The sequence below is a fragment of the Emiliania huxleyi genome (assembly GCF_000372725.1).
Source record: "Emiliania huxleyi CCMP1516 unplaced genomic scaffold EMIHUscaffold_10, whole genome shotgun sequence".
NCBI lineage: Eukaryota > Haptophyta > Isochrysidales > Noelaerhabdaceae > Emiliania > Emiliania huxleyi.
In genome coordinates, this window is record NW_005202427.1 from 948,952 (window position 1) to 969,342 (window position 20,391).

Below are 20,391 nucleotides of genomic sequence, written 5' to 3' on the forward strand. Positions count from 1 at the left end.
CACGCGACACGCCCGGGATGGAGAGCTCTCTTTCTGCAGCAGCAATTCAACAGAGGAGGAATTGCACTTGCAGCAAACCACATATCCTTCCACACACCTGTCCAGCCGCAGAAAGCGATTTTCTTCCCACCCTGAACACGTCTGCATGTGGAGTACAGAAGCGAAGCGGCGACTGTGGCTCCCGAGCGAGAGTATTGTATGCGCCCACACGGGCCACGAGCCAATGTTTATCATTGACGATAGGAAAAGGTAGAGGAGCGGGATATGCAACGGTGGCATAAAGTGAATGATACACCGTCGCACCCTGCGCGTCTGCTCCGCCTCCCCGTCGTCCGCCCTGCGTCGTCTGGTGACGGGTCCTCCATAGTCGGTTGAGCTTGAGGTCGCCCCGCTCCTCGTGCCTCTTCCCAACGTTTCCTCGGCAGCCGATGCCGTCTGCTCCGACTCCGCCGTCCCCGGGTCTGCCCTGCCCTCGTCTGCGCTAGCTTCTGTTTCGTCATCACTGATGTCCGTCCTCTTCTTTCTCCTCTTGTTGTATGCTTCGTGTCTCAGTGATCGATGTCCGATGTGTCGGTCGCGTGTCGTTTTATAGAGCCTCGACGCGTAAGCGCTAGCCCCGCTAGACGTAAGAGCCCGTTCTGCCGCGTGCAGAGAACGAGAGGAAACGAACCGCACACACACCGCCAGTGCGGCAGTGGCCATGCCGCGCTCGCACCAAACGCCAAACCGAGAGAGAGATATAAAAGCAACCAAGGCCGCCGGACCGTGCCTCAGCGGGGCAGCTCTTGCCGTCATCTCACATTCGCGGCCGCCCTCCACCAAGCACAGAGCACCACCGACAGGATGCGGCGGCGGCGGTACGCGTCGCCCACCGCGGCGTTGCCCCCCTGAGCAGGGAGTCCGGTGTGGGAGAGGGGTGGAGAGAGAGAGGCAGAGCGAGGGGAGGCGGCGGGCGGGTGAGCTCGGCGACTACTCTCGGCTCCTCTCTCGCCTCGAGGAAGACGGCGCGCAGCTCGAGCGTGCGCATGCACGGCAAGTGGACGCAGCGCTCCCCGCCGCACCGGTCTGCCCTGCACCTCCACCGGCGTTGCCAGCCTGCCTGCCAACGGGCGCGCCGCCGCCACTGGCCGAGCGCGCGGCGCAGCGCCGCCGAGCGCGCGCGCCGCGCCGCTGACCGCCGCGCACGCGCCGCCGCGAAGCACCTCTCCCGCCACACGCGGACGGCGCGGCGCAGCGTCGAGCGAGGCTGCCGCGCCGCAGCAGCGCGAGCGAGGCAGGAGAGCGCGAGTGGATGCGACTGAGATGGGAGGGCGGGGCACGCGTCGGCGCAGAGGGAAGGCAGGTGCTGCCGCAATTCCGGGGCGGGCGCCGGCGACGGTGGCGACTCGCGCCAACGGCGGAACGCATCGGCGAGGACGACGTCTCGTGGTGACGTCTCCCCACGACGTGATCGGCTGCGCGGCGGAGGCGTCGACACGGCGGAGGCCGCCGCCTCACGCCGCCGCCGCGCCGCCACGGCGTGATCGATCGCCGGGAAGGAGGAACGCCGCGGCGATGCGGTGTCCGGGGACGCGCTCGGGCTCTGGACGTCCTCGTCCAGAACCCATGCCGCCGCGTCGGCGCCGGCGGCCGCCCGATCAGCGGCAGACAGGAGCGCAGAGTAGATTTCGCTGCTCGCGTGGCGGAAGGCGAGGGACTGCTCGAAGCCGTGAGGCGAGAGGTTCATGGTCTCGACTGCCACCCAACGGGAGCGAGTCGTCGCGAGCACCGCTCGCGTCCTGGATTCGGCCCGGGGAAGCGGGCGCGGTACTCGACTAGGGGAGTCGCATGTGTGAAGCGGTAGCGGTAATCCGCCCCGCGGGCGGCGCAATCGGCGCGGTGGTGAGCTGGGAGGCTGGAGAGTCTGCGTGTGACCTTGTCGCGATGAAGTGCCACGAAGCGCTATTTCCTGCTCCCAGCTCACCACCTCGCCTTCCCTGCCGCTCTCCTGGCCCAGGCCCATCAGCACCAAGCCCGAGCTGTCCCAAACTGCACTTATATCGGGTCCCCAAGCTCACACCGGCTCGTGATGCCACGAAGAGGCCTCGAGACTGTCCCGGTGGACCCCTTGCCGAGCGATTGTGAGGGCTTTCCGGAGGTCGTTATCGGCGCCATCGACCGTGATATGTCTGCACGTCTCGCGCGCGCGTGAACAGGGCTCCAGGCCCCAAATGAGCACGGACACGGCGTGGCGACGGTGCTGGTGGGGGCTCTAGATGCGGGCTCTCTCACACGCACGCGCGGAGCACACACGGGGGCGTTGCGCACGAGGATTGATTGATAGAAAGGCGAAGAACAGACAGGCTCGGACTGGACACCAGCGCGGTATTGGTGGACGCGGGTCAGAAGACGACGACACGCGCGAGCGGCACACAGACACACAGACACACAAACTCACAACACACTCAGCCTGGGCTGCCACATCCCAGGCGGGGTGTGCGATCTCGGCAGAGGGCTGGCGGTCACGTCCTAAGCAGTCACGTCCTAAGCAGTGGTCGCACTCTATCACGTAGGTGGGCGCGCTGCTCGACCGCATCACCGGAGGGCGCTACCGCGCCGCCCGCCACCGTGTGGTCGCCGAGCCCAGCGCGCACGCCTCTGCCGCGCGGGTGGCTGCGACCTTCTTCTTCCGCCCCGCGCCGGCGGCGCTGCGGCGGCGGCCGCCGTCGCCGCTGCTCGAGGGCGTCGTCGTGCGGGAGGCGAGATCCCGCGAGATCGGCCGCGAGATCGGCCGCGAGATCGACGCGGGGTGCGTGCCCGCGCGAGGGCCGGCTGGTTGTGTGGGGTAGGCGACATTTGCGAGCTGGGTGCAGCGCGTCAACGGCAAGTACGAGCGCCACAAGGCTGCGGCGCGCTTCCCCGCGCCCCCTCGCGACGAGCCTACCACCCACGGACAAGGTGCAACGGTGCAACCGGAATCATGTGGGATCTTTGGTAATATATTGAGCTAACTTTAAAGAGAGTAGACGGAGGCACCGCATTTTTTCAGAAAAGTCAGAAAAGAATTTCCTCCCTCCTGTAAAGATATACCCCTGCTCTGTACCCCGGCTCTGTACCCTGGCTCTGCCCTCGTCACGAGCGTCGCCTCAAGATCCTCAGAGCCCGCCGCCTCGCTCTCGTCGCAAGACACGGCGGCAGAGGAGCCAACCACTGACGCCTCGCTCCTCCTGTAGCAGCAGCGGCAAATGGCTGAGCGACTCAAGCAAATGGCGGCAATAGTCGAGGGGCAGCGCCGGGCACTCGAGAAGATCCATGCAGCCGAGGCGGACACGTTCAAGGAAGGTGGCGCGGTGCTTAGCCCCCGCCCGAGCAAGAAGTTCCTGCGAAGCTGCATTCACGCTATGTGGCGAACCAAGGCCACGGCGTGCTGCTACGATAGCAAGCAGCGCACGGCGACGAAGATCCAGGCCGCTGCTCGCAGGCTGCTTGCGAGGCGGCAGCTGATGGCGGTGCGGAGAGCGGCCAGCAAAGTCGCCGCCTATACGCGCCGCCACGCTGCCATCGTCGAGCGGGCGCGGCTGTTGCACGAGAGGTCGGCGACGCGGGTTCAGGCGGCCTTCCGCTGGTACAAGTCCCGGGTGCTCGACGCACCAGCGGTGACCAAGTCGCGGCTCATCGCACGACTCCACAAGGCGCTGCGCATGCTGAAGGCAGCAGAGGCGGACAAGGCGGCGGCAGTAGCAGCGGCTGTGGCGTCATCAGAGGCCGACAAAGCAACGGCGGTTCGGACGGCAGTGGAAGCAGCAGTGGCAGCAGCGGAAGCGGCAGTGGCAGCAGCGGCTGTGGCGTCATCAGAGGCCGACAAAGCAACGGCGATTCGGACGGCAGTGCAAGCGGCAGTGGCGGCGGCAGATGAAGCGGACAAGGACAAGGGCGGTTATGCGGGGCACGGCGCCATGCGGTACCGCCACGGCGACTATGAGGGCGGGCTGAAGGCGGGTCTGCCCGAGGGACGCGGCGTCTGGCGGTCCGCCGGTGGCGACATCTACGATGGCGAGTGGAAGGCCGGTGCGAGGGAGGGACGCGGCGTCTTCCGGTACGCCAACGGAAACGTCTATGATGGCGAGTACAAAGCGGGCGAGAAGGAGGGGCGTGGCGTCTACCGGTTCGCCAGCGGCGAGGTGTACGAGGGTGGGTGGACAGCGGGTGAAAGGGATGGCGTCGGCATCGCCCGGTGGGCTAGCGGCGCCGTCTACGAGGGCGAGTTCAAGGCGGGTGAGAGGGAGGGGCGCGGCGTCTACAGGTGGGCAAATGGCGACGTCTACGACGGCGAGTTCGTGGCGGGCATGATGGAGGGGAAGGGCGTCATGCGGGGCGCCGATGGTGACGCATACGATGGCGAGTGGAAGGCGGGCCTGCCGGAGGGGCGCGGCATTTGCCGGCTCGCCAACGGCAACGTCTACGAGGGCGAGTTCAAGGCGGATACAATTGAGGGGCGCGGCGCGTTTAGGTTCGCCAACGGCAACGTCTACGAGGGCGACTTCAGGGCGGGCCAGAGGGAGGGGGGCGGCGTTTACCGGTACGCCAACGGCGACGTGGATACTGGCTTCTACAAGGAGGATGCCCACGTCGGCGAGGGCGTCGCGTGGGCTGCGGACGGGCAGCGGGCGGCGCGACTGCGTGACGGGAAGGGAGTGCAGCTCATCTCGCTGGAGGAGGCGCGGAAGACCGCCGAGCGGCTCGGACTTCCCATCCCGACCCCGCTGCCCGGCGCGTGACCGTGTGAGTAGTGGAGACCGCTGTTGGTTAGTTGGCTGGGCGGGAGATGAGCGATTGAGGTAAAAGAAAGAAAGAAAACAGACACGCCAGACGAGGGATGGGACGAGGACAGGGTCCCCACCTGCACGAGCAGGATTTTGGAAGAACGATCAGGGGGACAGGTGGGGCTCTCCTGCTCCTGACAAGGGACACGACAGGCTCGCAGCGCGGTGCGCGGTGGACTCCCACATCCACTGGCGATTGAGGTGAAAAAAATCTTTTTGTTCCTAAAATTGTGTCGAGCCTGTCTGCTGTGAGACAGAGTTGTTTTGTTTAAATTCTTTTTCGCTCGGTACCAAGGTACCTCATGGGCACCTCTCACCCTAGCCCGGCGCCGGACGTACACTAGGTGGCGGAGGTGAGGGCGACACGAATGCTCGGCCGACTCTCCCGTCTCCGCCCTGCCGCCGCGGCACGCTCCGCGGCCCGCGTGTCGGCTCTCCGCTCCGCACCGAGGCGCGGCCTCGCGTCAGAAACGTACACCGAGCAGCAGGACAAGACGGGCAGGCGCTGAAGTCTCTCTTCCGAAGACAGGAGGTCTCTCTGCCGTGACGCTGCTGACGAGTCGGCGCTTCGCTCGTAGGCCGCTCTCTCCGCACCTGACGATCTACCGGCTTCCCATGATAGCCTACTCTTCTATCACCGTCCGCATCACCGGAGGGATCGCCTACGCCTACATCGTCGGCGTGACGGCTCTGGTGTGTGTGTCCACTCGATCGGCCGCTCAAGGCCCGCGTGCAATCGCCACCAGCGCGCCACTCCCCCATCAGGCGCTGTTTGGTGGGGCGGGGGCGCTGGAGCAGGCGGTACAGAGCCTGCCGGAGGGCGGCGTGACGCTCCCTGCCGCCAAATTTGCTGTGTCGTGGCCGTTCGTGTACCACTGGGTCGGTTGCGCCCGCCACATGGTGAGTTGGTGACCCCGCTCGCGTCCTCTACCAATTCCCTCGCTCGACCGGCGCATCCTCTCCGGCCAGAACTCCCTCCCCCATGCACCGCCCACCCCGGCTGCAGGTGTGGGACGTCTTTGATGTCTCTTCAAAGAGCTTCACAAACTCGTTGATGCGCACGAGCTCCTACGGCATCTTTGCCGCTACCACCGCAATCAGCCTCGGCCTCGCGACCCTCTCCCTCCCCAAACCCGCCCAGAAGGAGTAGCGACGGGGGGGGAGGGGGGGGAGGGGCAGAGGAGCCCCAATCTAGAGGGCGGGGGAGTGGAGGGACAGTCACCGCCCCCAAACGGGGGCGGACCGCCGACTAGAACTCGTGCGTGGGTGCGTCGTGGTGCGGTGGCGCCACTCGAGGCTGCCACACCGCGTGTTGATTGGTGTGCCCCTCGTCTCTCGCCCACCGGTGGCGCGGGCCGCGCCTCTCCCCGCACTGCTGCGGGGTTGGGCCTGGGGGCCGTCCCCTGGCCTGGCCTGGGCTGGGGCCTGCGCGAATCGGTGACAATATCTTATACAAAGACACGACGAGAGAGATGTCGCGCGGCGCGAGCCGGTGTTCGAGCTTCTCGACTCCGGTCTTTTGCCGCGTTTTTCCCGTTTGCGTGGATTTTGCGATTCGTTGCACGTCGGAGGGCGGGGAATATGGCACTGGGAGACTTCTCGAAATGCGGCCCGGGGCGGATGCGTACTCTACCTCTTGTGGGACGACCATTTGGGACGACGCTGACTGACACCTGACACCCCTGTCGCCCGGCCCCCCCCTTGGCAGCGATCGATGCCGGCGCCGGACGCTGCGGCGGCAGGCCCACCACGAGCGGAAGTGTGAAGAGGGAGGAGGGGGAAGAGAATTGAATCTCTATATTATGTGAAAGAAGTGGAACAAGTCGAGGAGAAGAACGTACCCTTGTGTGGACGTGTCGTTGACGCGGACAGGCGTGGCCCAACGGCAGGACCACAGCGCACAGGGCGAGGACGACGCAGACACCATGAGTGGCAAGCGCGGACCCAGCAAGCGCAGCCAGCGAGCGGCCGCGGTGCGAGCTCACGCGTTGCGAGCTGACGATACCAGTGCATACACGCTGTCGGCGGAGTACGATGACGAAGGCGTCTGGTTTTATCAGGCGTACAACGAAGGCATCGCGGACTGGGCGGTGGAACACGGCACCCTCGGCGGCCCGCTCTTCAATACGACGAGGATGACTTGGATCAAGCCTTCGTTTGCGTGGATGCTCTATAGATGTGGCTACTCCGCAAAGCACGGCCAGGAGCGCGTGCTGAAGCTCAAGCTGCCACACAGCGAGGTGGCGTCGCTGCTCGAAGCGTGCGCCTGCACGCACGGTGGCGGCGGGAGCAAGGGCCGTGTTCAGTGGGACCCGGCGCGCGACATCTACTCAAGCGAGGGAAAGGGCAAGTCCACGGAGCCTCGCAAGATGCTTCGAGAGCGTGCCATCCAGATCGGCCTCTCGCGCGAGCTCTCCGAACGCTTCGCGCGCTCGATCCTCGCGGTTGTCGACGTGAGTGCCCTCGCGCGTCGCGTCGGCGATGCCCACCAATCGAAGGACGTGCGCGCTGCAATGGAGGTGTTGCGCGCACAACTACCGACGGAGCGACAGTACATGCCGCGGTGCATTGCGAAGGACCTTGTCCGGCTGCGCTTGATGCAACCAGAGGAGCAGAAGCTCGCTCCTGGACCGATCCAGGGCCGTGGCGAGGGCGGCGGAGGAGAGTTTGGCGGCGAGGACAGCGGAGGAGATGGCGACGGAGGCGAGGGCGTCGGTGAGGGCGGCGGCGGTGAGGGTGGCGGCGAGGGCAGCGACGGCGAGGGAACGGCCGAAACGAGCCCGGCACTCAGGTCGTCGGCCGACGGCAGCAGTGGTTCAAAGCTGAGCAGCCCGAGTTGGCCTCCGCCAGCATGGGAAGCGAAGCGGCTTCTCGCGGCCAAGCAGTTCGTAGCGAAGATGCGGAAGCACCCGCAGTTCAGTGCTGTGACAGAGACAGAGGCACACGTCTTCTTCTGGAAGCCTCTCAGTGCGTTTGATCAGTGGTCACCGTGCCGCTTCGAAGTCGATGGGCAGTGGTACAACTGCGCCGAGCAGTACATGATGTCAGAGAAGGCGCAGCTGTTTGGGGACATGCATACGCGCGCCAAGATCCTCACTGAGCTCGACCCGGCAGTGCAGAAGAGGCTGGCGAGCGCCAAGGGTACACTACGAAACTTCGACGAGTCCACGTGGGAGAGAGAGTCCTTGCGCATCGTGACGGCAGGCAACCGGGCCAAATTCGAACAGAATGCCGAGCTCAAGGCCGTGTTGCTCGCCACAGCAGGCAAGCTCCTCGTGGAGGCGAGCCCGATGGATGCCATCTGGGGGATCGGGCTTGGGGTTCAGGAGGCACTGGAACGAGATCCCGCCACGTGGCCGGGAAAGAACCTACTTGGACAGGCGTTGATGCTCGTGCGGGAGCAGCTCCTCCGCGGAGCCCCATAGCAGGCTGTTTACAGGCACAGGGCAGCGGTCGCGGTTGCAGCTCAGTGTTCGGCTTGGTCCGCTAGCACGTACCGTAGCACTATAGCAGCAGTGTTCGGGGAGGGGGTGCGTCTCGGGCCCCAGGTCGAGCCAGGACGGCCTTGAGCTACCCAACGCGGCCAAAGGATATCCACCTCGAGAACCTCGAGAACCAGAAACATGAACTAAAAACGGACACTCGCCCACACCGCAGAGTGCGAAGCCCAGGCGCTCGCTGTACGCGCCATTGCTGGGGCGACGAAGAGATGCGCGGGGAGAAGGGAGAGCGACGAGGAATGGGAGGCGATGGAGCAACTGCTAGCTGGACGACTACCCGAGCCGAGTGTGATGGACCAGGACCCGCCAGAAGACATCATGAGGGAGTATGACACACGGGTGGTGACTTCACTCAAGGCACTGCAGCAGACGGCGGCATCAATAATCAAAGTACGGGAAGGGAAGAGGAAGGGACTCGAGGCGGAGAGGAAGGAACGAGTAGCCGCGGAAACAGAACGCCTGAGAGAGGGACAGAAGGAAAGGAAGGAGAGGATACGAGAAATGGAGTGGGCGGCGAATGCGTGTATTTGCTGGCGACGGAGGCGACATCGACAACGTGATGCCGAGGAGAAGGAAAGGGAAGAGGCAGAGAGACGCCTCGAAGCGGGGAGAGGCAGAACGACGAGAGCGATGGGGATGACACTCAAAACGACCCACTGCGAGCTCGAAGGCGAAGGCCAGCGCAGGAAACGCGGTGATAGGAACGACGATGCGGCGAGCGCCGGAGGGAAGCGACGACAGCGAGGGGACGAGGACGGCGAGCAGAGAGGAGAACAGACGGCGAGCGGCGCACGCGAGGGCGACCACGCAGGAGAAAACAGACGGGACGAGGGGAAGGAAACGCGGCCCGCCAGGAAGCGAAGGCAGACGGCAAGATACGTCGCCGGACCAGCGACAGGAAGCGCAGGAAAACAAAAAGAACAAGACCAGGAGCATGGAGACGAGGGAAGGCGCGAGGCGCTCCGCCGACAAGCAGCAGAGGCGGCGGCGAAAGTAACGACGGCCATGCTAACGACGGGCGGCACGGTGGAAGGGGCGAAGGTAGGCCCCTCTGGCATAGCGGAAGGGGAACTCGGCCTACTGGCGACGAGGAGGCTAGAGAAATTCGAGGTGTGTAGCATCTACACTGGGGAGATCTTCCGGACAGGAACGGCGCAGCCACCAGAGACAGTACCAGCCGAACTGTCACGACACACGGCAGCAGGGGGGACGCAGCTGGATGGAAGTGACGACGAGAGCGAGGACGACTTTGACAGCGTCGCGGCGCGCTGTAACTTCGACTGGCCTGCAGCATCGAATGAGCCGAAACGAGGCACGAGGGCGACGCACTTCGTACGCTACGAGGAGATACAATTAGGCAAGGCAGCTGCGCAGGTGATGGTCCTGTTTGCAGAGAGGGGAGTCAAGGAAGGCCAAGAAATCACATGGTCATATGGGGACTCATACAGGAGCCACCGCAAGGAGATGGGATACAGGGCGGGGACCAGGGCGGATCCGAACGCAATAACACCCCAGCAAGCGCGGACGGCATTCGCGAGATACTGCAAAAAGATAGACGTGACGAAGGAGGAGCTAGCGTGGAACTTTGGATGCATATCGGCAAGCCAAAATAACGAGCAGGAGGCTGTCCTGGTGCGTGAGCTAATCCTGAGCAACAATAAGCGACTGTACCACGGAGCACAGAGCGCAGCAGACAGGACGGCGGCGACGGCGGACATGGCAGAGACGAGTGTGAAACAAAGGGCGGCGGGCATGGAGGGCGGTAGCGACGGGGATGGAGACGGTGACGGTGGCGAGGGAGAGGAAGGGGGTCCATTAACACCAGACAGCGAGAGGGGCAGGGAGGAAAGGGGGAGAGAGGAAGCCAACGCGACGTGCGCAGAGGATGAGGATATAAACTGGGACGACGCAGCGGAGGGGATAAGCGAGGGAATCGAGGGACCGGAGGGCTTTCGCGACAGCGACGATGACGACGAAGAAAGGGGAGGGGACGGAGGGGCGACACGCAGGAGGAGCGAAATCGCTAACGGCCCGAGCAGAGAGGGCGACGGCGGGGCACGAGGGAACAACGGAGACGCTACCGATGACGCGAACCGAGGCACGGACGCCGGCGGGGACGGGGAGGGCGACAGCGACGTCGAGGTTGACGCAACCGTATCGAGAGCGCCACCCACAAAGGGGCGGACAGCCATGGAGGTCACCGAATGGAGGGCGAACGGCACGATGCGAAAAGGCAGGGCGAGGCGGATGGAGAAAGAAGTGCCGAGAAGGCCATGGTGGAGGGGAGGGACGGGAGGACGAAAGAAGGGCGAGGAGGACGAGCGGCCCGCACAGACCGCGAGCAGACAGCGCCTGCTGGCCATTTCGAGACATTCGCCAAGAACGCTAGCTACATGGGAGGGCTTCGTGAAGGATGGATTGAAAAACATTCGAACAAAGAAGAGGCGACGGGAGGAACCGGCGGAGGATGCAGTGACGTGACACACACACACACACACACACACACACACACACACACACACACACACACACACACACACACACACACACACACACACACACACACACACACACACACACACCGCTCACCCACGCGCACTGGGCCTTGCACTTTGAATGCCGTGGGGCTCCTGTCGTCAGACGTGGAGACGCGAGGGTTGCCCCCCCTTGCCCCACCACCTCGTGTGTGTGGAGAAGTTTACCTTACCTTACCTTACCTGAACTAAAAACAAGAAAAAATATGTCCATTCGGGATCCGCAAGGCGCCTGCATTGGCTATGCCGGCGCGTCCTCTCTTCCTCCGGCTCAAGGGCCCCTCCACATCGGAGGCGGGCACTGCTGCAGTCCTCGGTGCGGGCGCCGGCTTGCCGGACCTCTTCCTCCTCGCTCGGCACGCCCTCGGCTGCCCGGCCGCGAGCGGCGATGCGCTGAATCTCTTCCTCAGCGACGGGACACGCGTCACGTCGATCGACGACCTGGAGGACGGCGATGCGCTTCTGGTCACCTTTGGCGACGCGCTGCCAGACCTCGGCTCGCGCGACGCCGCGCCGGCGAGCAGGCTAGGCGACTCGCCGGACCAGGAGAGTGTTGCGGCGGCTCAGAAGCCGCTGCTGGCAGCCTCCCGGGTTCTCGCTGCCGCCGAGGTCGGCGCCAGCGGCGAGCTCCCTCCCCTCTCTCGCGGCGGCGTCGGCTCCCGCGCACTCGGCGTCCCTGGCGGCGGCGGCTCGAGCGGCGGCGGCTCCAGCCCTCTCCAGGCGCTGCGAAAAGTCCCTCCAGAGGCACGCAACAAGGCCCTGATCGCCCTCGCCCTCTGCGTCGCGGCGGGCGGCGGCCTGCAGCTCGCCGCCCTCGCGCAGTGCGGCGCCAGCCTCCCGGCCGCCAACAGCACCTCTACCACCTCCTCCACCACCTCGGACGGCAGCGGCAGCTTCACCACCGTCACGACCACAACCACCACGCTACCCGACGCCGCGGCGGTGCAGAACCCTAGAAGCGGGATCCGCACTCTTGTATCCCAACCAGCGCTCGAGAGGAGGCATACTCCGCTGTGCTCAGCCGCATCTCGCTGTACTCCCTGGAGTCGTACCCCCTCGTATCCACGCGGTGCTCTGAGTACTCTGCACCACAACGCCGTCTCCCCGCCCAACACTGGTGTCTTCAGCGCGCAGGTGCACAATGTCACCGGCGCGTGGCCTCTGCCTTTCGGGCCTCCCGACGGGTGCGCCTCTTCCGCCGCCGAGGCGGGGGGGTGGGGCGCGCTCTCCGCGGCAGCAGCCGGCAGGGAGGAGGCAGTTCGGTGCACCCTCCGTCTTCTTCACACCGTGCCGCTGTGAACAGGCGCCGCTCGGGCTGCTGGCTGCCGCTCTCATCCTTGCCCGCGAGGGTGCGCTCCCGCAGCCGCTGCCTGCCGGCGCGGCGTCGGGGGGGCGGGTGTACGGCTTGTCTGCCAAGCAGTGGGGCTGCGTCGCCGCGCTGCTCCCTCTCGGCTACCTGCTCGGTTCGTTCTTTGGCCAGCTCGTCGCGCTGTCGCCTCCGGACGAGGCGGCGCTGGACGCACCCTACGCGCCGCGAGGCGAGTGGGAGGCGGACGCCGCCGCCTCGGACCCCGAGCCGCTGCCGTCGGACCCGGTCCTCCGAGGCTACTTTGGCTGGGCGGGCGACGCACGAGAGGCTGGCGCGCAGTGGGGAGGGTCGGCAGGCCTCCTCCTCGGCGCCTTTGGCTCCTTCTCCCTCCTCCTCGCCCTCCTCGAGCCGGGCGTGCACGACACAGGCACGCCTGGCGTGCTGGAGCGGAGGAAGCTACGCCGCAAGCTGCGAGCCGGCCTCTTGGTCTTCGCGGGACAGCCCGGCGTCGCGCTGGTCAACTCCCTCTCCGCCGCCAGCCTCGCCGCCGCCGCCGTCTACTTCCTCTCCTCGGCTCTCGCTTGGAGCCTGGCCCAGCCTCCCTCCGCCGCCGCGCCGCCCTGCAGCTTTGGCGGCGGCGTGGCGGGCGCCGTCGAGAGGGCCGCGAACGGCTCCGCGAGCCGCGGTGAGTGCGCCCCCCTCCCCCTCTCGTGCGAGGCGCCGCCGCTATGGATGCGGCGTACGCTCGACCAGTCCGTCGCCGACGCCATCGCCGAGTTGCCGCTGCCGTCGGCGCCGGCGCGCGGGGCGCACGCGTCGGCGCTCAGTGGGACCGGTGCGGCCGCGTCAGTCGTCCTCGCCGGCGAGCGGCTGCTGAGCCACCGCGGCGGCTCCATCCAGACACGGATTTGCTGGCGCGACGGCGCTCGCAGCTGATGAAGCTCTCCTGGACCTGTGTCCTGGACCTGTGCTGGACCTGTCCTAGAACCTTTCCTAGGCGCGCCTCGCTCGCAGCTGATGCCGGACGTGCTCTACGCCACGGTCGAGGCGTGGCACTTCGCGTCCGAGGCGACGCTCTCCCTCTCCTCCTCCGGCGCCGCGCCTTGGTGGGCCGCACAGGCGGGCATCCTGTGGAGCTATCCCGCTCCTGGGGAGGGCCGCCGGTTGGACGCGTCGCTGGACGCGTCCTTGGACGCGTCCTCCCGAGAGGAGGGCAGGCGCTTGGACGAGGCGCCCACGTCGGCGCCCCTCCGCCTCTCCGCCTTTGGCCACGTCTCGCTCCTCGTCAACCTCGACGTGCCTCCCGACGGGAGAGGTGGGGAGGGGGAGGGGGGCGGGCCGCCGCCGCCGCCGGGGGCGGCCGCCGGGGGGGTGAGCACCGAGGTGCGTGCGCCGCGACGCCGGGTGTGGAAAGCAGCAGTCCCGACGCAGCGGTCTGACGAGCCACGCATCGCTGATCAGGCCTGCAGCGGAACGTTCGCGTTGACTCGCGCGACGCCGACTGATGCGCTGCGCCGGGCGGAGCTCGCGTCGGTGGAGCTCGCCGCCGCCGTCGACGCCGCCGCCGAGGCCGCCGCGGCACGCATCGCACGGCGGCTCTGCTTTGGCGACAGCTCTCCTCCCGCGAACCGGTCGGCAGGCGGCGGCGGCGCCGAGGGCGGAGCTGCGGCCTCGGAACGGCGGCGGCTGGGCGGCGGCGGCGGCCGGCGCGAGCTGCTCTCGCCGCCGGCCGGTGAGGCGGGTGAGGCGTGGGGGTTGGCGTACAGTCTCCCGCGCATGCTCGCGGTGGTGTTGCCGGAGATGAGTGCGGCGGCGGCGGCGCAGCGCGAGCTGCTCTGCGCGGCGGCGGCGGCAGGGCTCCTCCTCTTTGGCGTGTCGATCTCGGTGCTGCTCTGCATGGTGTGAACGGCGCCTCTTCACACCTCTAGCTGTGAACAGGCGTGGCGATCTCGGTGCTGCTCTGCATGGTGTGAACGGCGCCTTTTCACACCTCTAGCTGTGAACAGGCGTGGCGATCTCGGTGCTGCTCTGCATGGTGTGAACGGCGCCTCTTCACACCTCTAGCTGTGAACAGGCGTGGCGATCTCGGTGCTGCTCTGCATGGTGTGAACGGCGCCTCTTCACACCTCTAGCTGTGAACAGGCGTGGCGATCTCGGTGCTGCTCTGTATGCGCTGCTGCGCGCAGGCGCGGGGAGGGGCGCCCACGCCCTGACGCGGCACTATCTCCCCATATCTCCCCATATCTCCCCATGTCTCCGCATGCCTCCAACGCCTCGTTTTGAGTTTAGCCAGCCACCATGCGTCAGGTGGAGGAGGGGGCATACGCGTTTGGCTGCTGCTGCGTCAAGGTGGAGGGCCACTTCGACGGCAAGGCGCTCGGCTGCTGCTGCGTCTCCTTCTTGCCTCCGCGCGTGCGCGGGTACGACTCGCGCAACGCTCGGCCGTACGACAAGTTCTTCCCGCAGGGCGAGGGCGGCGGCGGCGAGCCCGGCGAGGGGGGGGCAGAGCGGCACGCTCGATCCGCGCCCAAAGTCAGGCCGCTGTCAACAGGCGAGCTCGGCGAGGAGGAGGGAGGCAAGCTCGACGGCGTCGGACTGCTCGGCCGCGGGGTCGGAGGCGGCGGGCTCGGAGGCGGCTCAGCGCGCGGTTTGCCGCCGGGGAACGGGCTGGCCGTTGACTTGGCGTCGCGCGCTTTCGACTCCGTGGCGGCGTGGGTGAAGGGGTCGGTGGATGCGATCCGAGGATCCGCCCGCCCAGCTGCAGGAGTGGACGAGGAGGTTGTTGCGCCGACCCGCACTACACATCCTCCCTCCCTCGAGTACGTCGAGACGGTGCGCCGAAAGGTAAACGGCGACGGCGTCTCCCCGTGGCTGGCGCGCGCAAACGGTGTGCCGCAAAAGACGCTGGTGTGACGTGCGGGGGGAGAGGAGGCGGAGGGGGAAGAAGGGGCGGATTGGGCGAAGGGGAAGCTCTCCGTCTCCCCGCGCTGCGCTCCGTGTGCAATCATCTGCCCATGGGACTCGATGCGCTTGGACGTGCAAACAGGTGCGCGTCCGAGAGGTGAGATATTTGCGTGTGACAAGCAGTGGGCCGGCGACCTGAGGCGCCGGCGCGAGGGAGAGTAAAAAAAGGCGAGACACTGTATAACGTTACAGCCAAAGCATTTTGGACCATGCTATTTTTGGAGTCCAAGTTGGCCGCAAGAGGCAAGTTGGGCCCGTAAGTGTAATTTTTTTGAGACGACTACGACACCCACCCGTTGTCATTTTCCAAAATGGAAGTGTAAAACCCTCATGGCACATGGCTCATGTGGGCCGGACCCCCATGATTTTATGCGCCACCGAGAAATCTGTGATGCTAAAGCCGTAGCCTCTACCGGGCTCTAGGCGAATCGTCCTTGTTTAACACAGACACACACAACACACCGCACCGAAATCTCTCTGACTCTCTCTCTCGCTCTATCTCGGTCGAGATCAACTCTCTCCGCTCTCTGCCTCTCTCAGGCTCAGCTCTCGTCTCTCTCCAGTCTCTCTCTCTACTCTCTCTCTCAAGCTCTCTCGCCGCTCCGGGCTCTCTCACGTCTCAGCTCTCGGACGTCGGAGTGACGGAGTCTCTCTCTCTCTCTCTCTCTCTCTCTCTCCTCTCTCTCTCTCTCTACTCTCTCTCTCTCTCCTCTCTCTCAGTCTGTGAGTTACTGAGACTCTCTCTCTCCCTCTCTCTCTCTCTCCCTCCCTCCTCTCTCTTCCTTTCGGTAGCTAAATAACCCTGGAACAATATCGAACAGGCACGGACACAACCTCACAGAGCATGTGCACGTCTCATGGGAGGCCATCGAGCAATGAGTCAGCCGCAACTCCAACTCCTGGAACACCACCAAAACCGAGTCGGCGAGACCTCATCCAGAGAGGTCTACGACTACGACTGCTTACTACTCATGGCGTGGTGCGGGAGTCGCTGCTGCTGCGGAGAGTACACGTACACGTATGGACGCGACGCGGACCCCAGCCTTCCCGGGAGCGTAGAGGGGCTGCCGCGCTGGCAGGCGGCCGAGGCCCTCGCGTGGAGATTCGCACTGGACGACTATGCACTAGTATGCCGCTGCCTGTCAGGCGCCCAGGGAAAGGCGCTTCAGCGTCACTCCCGCGGAGATCTCCTCCTCCGACTTCCGCTTTGTCAGCACAGGCACGCTCTTGGCGGGAACAAAGAGCTCAGGTTGTTCAATCTGGTCCGTGCCCTCCTTCTCGATCTCCCGACGCGACGCGGAGGCGACCACAACAAGCGCTCCAAATTGCAGACGGCTGGAGCCCTGCCGCTCGAAGTTGGGCTTTGCCTTTGGTGCAGCGGCCGCTTCCGCCGCCGCTGCCGTCTCGGCCTGCTTTTTGGCGTTGCGGATTGCACGGTACCGCCGCACAGCATTCGACCACGCCACGCGATAGCCCTCGTTCCCATCCGCAGAGAGAGCGAGGCCCACCTGGTTCGATGGCGGCGCAGGCATGCCAGTGACCTGCTTCTTGGGTCGGTGCCCAGAAGAGACGCCTCGCGGGCTCGCTTTACAGCTGCTCGAGTTTCGCCTTCGGGTTTGGGGGGAGGCATGAGCTCCCCCCGCCGCCGGCGTTAGGTCGGGCGGGTGGTAGCGGCTGCCCAGCCCCCGTCCGCGTCGCGATGTGCTCCCCGCGCCTTCAAAATCTCCCCATATCTCCCCACACACATCTATCTCCCCACTAGCCTCTTCAAGGCCACCCTCTCTCTTTCCACGACCAATGTCGAACACAATGTCGAGATCGCCGGAGACTACCTTGAGATTTTATGTGCGTACGCTCTCGCGCCCCCGCGAGCCATTCGAGGTCACACTCACACGAGGTGTCGAGGTCACTCGAGATCAGCCGAGGTCAGAGAGCGGAGATTCGTTTAGCAATACAAATCACTGATTCACCTCTTTTAATCACTCCGGGAGCGGGACCCCGGGTATTACCTGTGAGGACACCGCTCACCGGCTCACCGGTCCGCACTCCTGCCGCAACGACCCTCCCGCGGCGTGAGTGTGCGCCGCGAGACCTTCTGCTTCTCGAGCGCGCGACGGAGAGACACACCGAGAGACTGGCGCTCTAGCCGACTCCGGTCCACGTGGAGAGAGGAGCGCTGGAAGGCTTTCATTCTCTCTGCGTTTTTTCTCGCACATGGAGTGCGAGGTACTCGTCTGTTGCCGTCCCTCAAGCTGTCCCTCCGCCCTCTCTCTCCGGCCGCGGCGCGCGGGGCGGGCGCGCGGGATGGTTGTGGGCCCAGGTGTGATGTGTGCTATCCACACGGTTCCTCGCTACGTGTGCGCAAAATTGGACTACCTCGCCTCGCCCTCAGACGTCGTCCTGTACGAGGGGCTCGCCAGAGGCCGGGTCGAGGAGTGCTGGCGGCCGAGCCGCGGCGTCGCCGCCGCCCGCCGCGCCAGGTGCGCCCACGCGCGCGCCGTCGCCGCCTAGCCGGCTCGCCTCGACGCGAAGCTTCTGGCACGCTGCCGACCGCTTCTCGTACCCGTCGAGCCACTCGCGCCAGTCGGCGCGAAGGTCCTCAAGGCTCTCCGTCTCGACAAGCCTCCGCGCCCGCCGCGAAGATAGGTGCTCCCTCTCGCCGCGCAGCCGCGCCGCCACCGCCTCTGCCGACGGCATCGCCGCCTCCTCGAGCGCGCCCCGGCCGGCTCGCAGCGACCCTCCCAACTGCTCGACAAATTTGGCCTCGGCGCGGCGGGCGATGTCGGCGGCGCGGCGCACCTCCGCGTGCGACGGCGCTCGCATCGCGTTGACGAGCGGCGCCGACTGCAGCAGCGACTCCACCAGCTGCTCCTTCGCCGCCCCGTCGTCGACAGGGTGCTCGACGGTCCCCGCCAAGCCGCGGAGCTGCGCCTGAGAAAGCCGGCCCAGCACAGCGCGGACCTGGCCGACGGTGCGGCTCGAGCCGTCGGTTGGCGGAGGGGGCGGGCCACAGCTCGCCGCTCGGTCGCGGAGCCGGCGCAGCAGTGCCGCAGTCGTCTCACCCTCGCCGCGCCGCACCTCCTCGAGCGACGCGGCGGCGGCGGCGGAGAAGGCGTGCAGTCGGTCCGGCGCCACTGCTGGCCAGTCGAGCGACGTCCTCCACCGACCGTCGAGGGAGCGAGCGAACGCCGCTGCGGCTGCCGCCACCTCGTCCACCTTGTCCGGCTGCCACAGAAGCGCGTGAGTCCCTCCGTCAATCGTCTTCAGCTCCGCGCGAGGCTTGAGCAGCCTGAGGAGGTCGAGCTGCTCCGAGAGAGGGCTGCTCTCGTCGTCGCTACCCCACAGCAGCAGCGTCCGCCCCACAAAGCCAGCGGCAGCGCCCGGCCCGAGCGGAGGCGCCTAAAGGTTCCGGAGAAGGTTTAGGAAGGTTCGTGGACGTGCCAGTGGTGCCAAGCGTGGGCTCCTCCGGCATCGCCTCTGGCCGGCAGGCGCCCGAGCAGAGCACAAGCCCGAGAACGCGGGTCGGGTCGCACACCGCAGTCCGCATCGCTACGTTTGCACCGTGGCCGTCGCTTAACAGCACGCACCGCTCGAGCGAGAGCGCTCGCAGCGCGGCGCAGAGGTCGTAGGCTGCCTCGGTGACGCTCCGAAGCCATGGCTTTGTGCGGCGCGACAGGAAGATGACGCGTCGGTCGAGCTTTGCGGCTAGCACCGGCAGAAAAAGCTCGCAGAGGCCCGGCGCAGGCTCGAGGAGGCCGGCGATGCAGACGACGGGCGGGCGGTAGGAAGTGGCTACGGGAGAGCAGTCCTGCACGTCTGCGACCCAGGCCGCGCCGGACGAGGAGACGGAGACGGTGCTGCAGGCCCCCTCCGCCATAAAAACGAGTTTTGATCGCTGGAAAGAAAAAATTCCGTCGTTCTTTTTTTTGCTTCCCCGCGCCCCATCCTTGGCCCCCGTTGATAGTGTGTGGTGTGGTCTGTTACTGTTTTCTGCGCGAGCTTGTTTTCTTTTTCTGTTTTTCAAAACGCCGCTCGCCTCTTCCCCTCCACAGGACCTGTTCCTTTTTACCCATCTCACAGTAGATAGGTGTCCGTTTTATTTATTTTATTTATTCCCCTCCCACCGATTGTGCAGCCGTACGTGGTACGAGAGAGAGATTTTTGAAAACCAAACCAGAAATCACGACTCTCACAGTGATTTGGGCTCGGCAGCTTGTTAGCCCTCAGCCGAAGCTGGGCCGGTCCCGTAGCCGAGAGAGCCCGCGCCGATGAGTTCGACGCGGTCGGGGGGCCCTGCGGAGAGGCCAGCGAGATGGCGATCGCTACACTTCATGGTGCCCTCGGTGGGGGGCGGCTGACAAGCCAGAGGTCGATACTCTGGACGACCCATAGGATGCCACGAATGCCTGAAGGAGAGGGAGGCGAGGCCAGAGGCAGGCTCAGCTGGAGCTGCTCTCGGGTGATCTCGCTTTGGTGGCTGAAGGACCCGATGGTCCTGCCGTACGTTCCAATAACCACGAATTGTGTGGGCCGTTAAGCCCCTATCGTCTCGAGCGTGTGCCTATCGTGAACGTGGGAATGGCGGGATTCGTGTGAACACCCGTGTGTGCACGTCCACGGTGCTCGACCGTGCTCGTGCTCTGCTGCGGGTAAAGGGGTATCGTGCAGAACCGTAACTCGACTCGACTCGATATCGTCGCCCCTCCAAGAGTCCCAAAAAACCAAAACGGGTCCTCATATAAATAAATAAATAAAAACGGACACCTCGGTCTACCCGGCCCTGCAAACCTTTTTTCTCCTTTGGTATTGATGTGTCATGTAGTGCACCCTCCGCCCGCTCACAACGTTGAACAACACCAGCTCCTAGCTGCTAGAGACGCGGGTGTCCGATTCCAGTTCCGCCAAAGTGTTGCCGTCGATCGAGAAGAAGCCGATGGCCGAGGCGCCGCCCAACCCATCCTAGAGCCGCGAGGCGGAACGTGGTGAGCAGGCGGGAGCCACGGCCGCCGGAGAGTGCGAGGGCAGGAGAGCGCGCCACCTCCTCGAAGAGCCCTCCCGTCCGGCCCGCCGGCAGCTCGTCCTCCATCGCGTCGGGGTGGAACCCCATCTGCCCTTGGACCAGGTTGATGCCAGAGCTGTCGGGGTTCACGGCCCCGCGGTAGACGCGCGTGATTCGGTAGTTGCCGAAGCGCTGCGTCGCGAAGGTGCGCTGGATCACCATCTGGAACTCGTCGCTGCCGCACTGCCACACGCCGCACGTGGAGACTGGCGGAGGCCCGTCC

The 20,391-nt window shown here is 65.6% G+C and overlaps 8 protein-coding genes across 8 annotated transcripts in view; 5 read left to right on the plus strand and 3 right to left on the minus strand.

Moving 5' to 3' along the window:
* Nucleotides 1–609, plus strand: part of EMIHUDRAFT_433327 (hypothetical protein) — a 2,551-nt gene extending 1,942 nt beyond the window's left edge. The window contains exon 3 of the mRNA XM_005793720.1: nt 564–609. The gene's annotated coding sequence lies outside the window, so the exon portion shown is untranslated. The remainder of the gene's footprint in view (nt 1–563) is intronic.
* Nucleotides 589–1,775, minus strand: EMIHUDRAFT_433330 (hypothetical protein). Its single transcript, XM_005793721.1, has 3 exons — nt 1,370–1,775; nt 992–1,297; nt 589–887 (listed from the first exon to the last, which is right to left on the minus strand). The coding sequence occupies exons 1-3, from the start codon at nt 1,724–1,726 to the stop codon at nt 792–794; spliced, it is 759 nt and encodes a 252-aa protein (XP_005793778.1). The 5' UTR covers nt 1,727–1,775; the 3' UTR covers nt 589–791.
* Nucleotides 1,776–3,935: 2,160 nt separating this feature from the next.
* EMIHUDRAFT_62491 (hypothetical protein) lies at nt 3,936–4,757 on the plus strand (the record flags this gene model as incomplete). The annotated part of the gene is made up of 1 exon (XM_005793722.1): nt 3,936–4,757. The coding sequence occupies one exon, from the start codon at nt 3,936–3,938 to the stop codon at nt 4,755–4,757; it is 822 nt and encodes a 273-aa protein (XP_005793779.1).
* Nucleotides 4,758–6,727: 1,970 nt separating this feature from the next.
* Nucleotides 6,728–7,366, plus strand: EMIHUDRAFT_62574 (Hypothetical protein; the record flags this gene model as incomplete). Its single annotated transcript, XM_005793723.1, has 1 exon — nt 6,728–7,366. A coding segment is annotated over one exon (639 nt), but the record flags the coding sequence as incomplete, so codon positions are not given.
* A 333-nt stretch (nt 7,367–7,699) lies between these two features.
* Nucleotides 7,700–8,227, plus strand: EMIHUDRAFT_62514 (hypothetical protein; the record flags this gene model as incomplete). The annotated part of the gene is made up of 1 exon (XM_005793724.1): nt 7,700–8,227. One exon carries the CDS (start codon nt 7,700–7,702, stop codon nt 8,225–8,227), a length of 528 nt encoding a protein of 175 aa, XP_005793781.1.
* Nucleotides 8,228–8,288: 61 nt separating this feature from the next.
* EMIHUDRAFT_199679 (hypothetical protein) lies at nt 8,289–9,897 on the minus strand (the record flags this gene model as incomplete). Its single annotated transcript, XM_005793725.1, has 3 exons — nt 8,289–8,306; nt 8,377–8,430; nt 9,727–9,897. 3 exons carry the CDS (start codon nt 9,895–9,897, stop codon nt 8,289–8,291), a joined length of 243 nt encoding a protein of 80 aa, XP_005793782.1.
* A 3,787-nt stretch (nt 9,898–13,684) lies between these two features.
* On the plus strand, nt 13,685–15,297 carry EMIHUDRAFT_433331 (hypothetical protein). Its single transcript, XM_005793726.1, has 4 exons — nt 13,685–14,015; nt 14,288–14,331; nt 14,453–14,627; nt 14,697–15,297. Exons 1-4 carry the CDS (start codon nt 13,922–13,924, stop codon nt 15,056–15,058), a joined length of 675 nt encoding a protein of 224 aa, XP_005793783.1. The 5' UTR covers nt 13,685–13,921; the 3' UTR covers nt 15,059–15,297.
* Nucleotides 15,298–15,892: 595 nt separating this feature from the next.
* EMIHUDRAFT_448770 (hypothetical protein) lies at nt 15,893–16,683 on the minus strand. The gene has a single exon (XM_005793727.1). The coding sequence runs from the start codon at nt 16,639–16,641 to the stop codon at nt 16,252–16,254; it is 390 nt and encodes a 129-aa protein (XP_005793784.1). The 5' UTR covers nt 16,642–16,683; the 3' UTR covers nt 15,893–16,251.
* Nucleotides 16,684–20,391: the final 3,708 nt, after the last annotated feature.

Coding starts and splice junctions, on each gene's coding strand:
- EMIHUDRAFT_433331 (XM_005793726.1), top strand. CDS start 13,922: ATGCTCGCGGTGGTGTTGCCGGAGATGAGTGCGGCGGCGGCGGCGCAG. Junction 14,016..14,287: donor GGCAGGGCTCCTCCTCTTTG/GCGTGTCGATCT, acceptor AGCTGTGAACAG/GCGTGGCGATCTCGGTGCTG. Junction 14,628..14,696: donor GCAGGGCGAGGGCGGCGGCG/GCGAGCCCGGCG, acceptor CGCTGTCAACAG/GCGAGCTCGGCGAGGAGGAG.
- EMIHUDRAFT_448770 (XM_005793727.1), bottom strand. CDS start 16,641: ATGCCTGCGCCGCCATCGAACCAGGTGGGCCTCGCTCTCTCTGCGGAT.
- EMIHUDRAFT_433330 (XM_005793721.1), bottom strand. CDS start 1,726: ATGAACCTCTCGCCTCACGGCTTCGAGCAGTCCCTCGCCTTCCGCCAC. Junction 1,298..1,369: donor GCGAGTCGCCACCGTCGCCG/GCGCCCGCCCCG, acceptor CTCCCATCTCAG/TCGCATCCACTCGCGCTCTC. Junction 888..991: donor TGCGCGCCGTCTTCCTCGAG/GCGAGAGAGGAG, acceptor CTCCCTGCTCAG/GGGGGCAACGCCGCGGTGGG.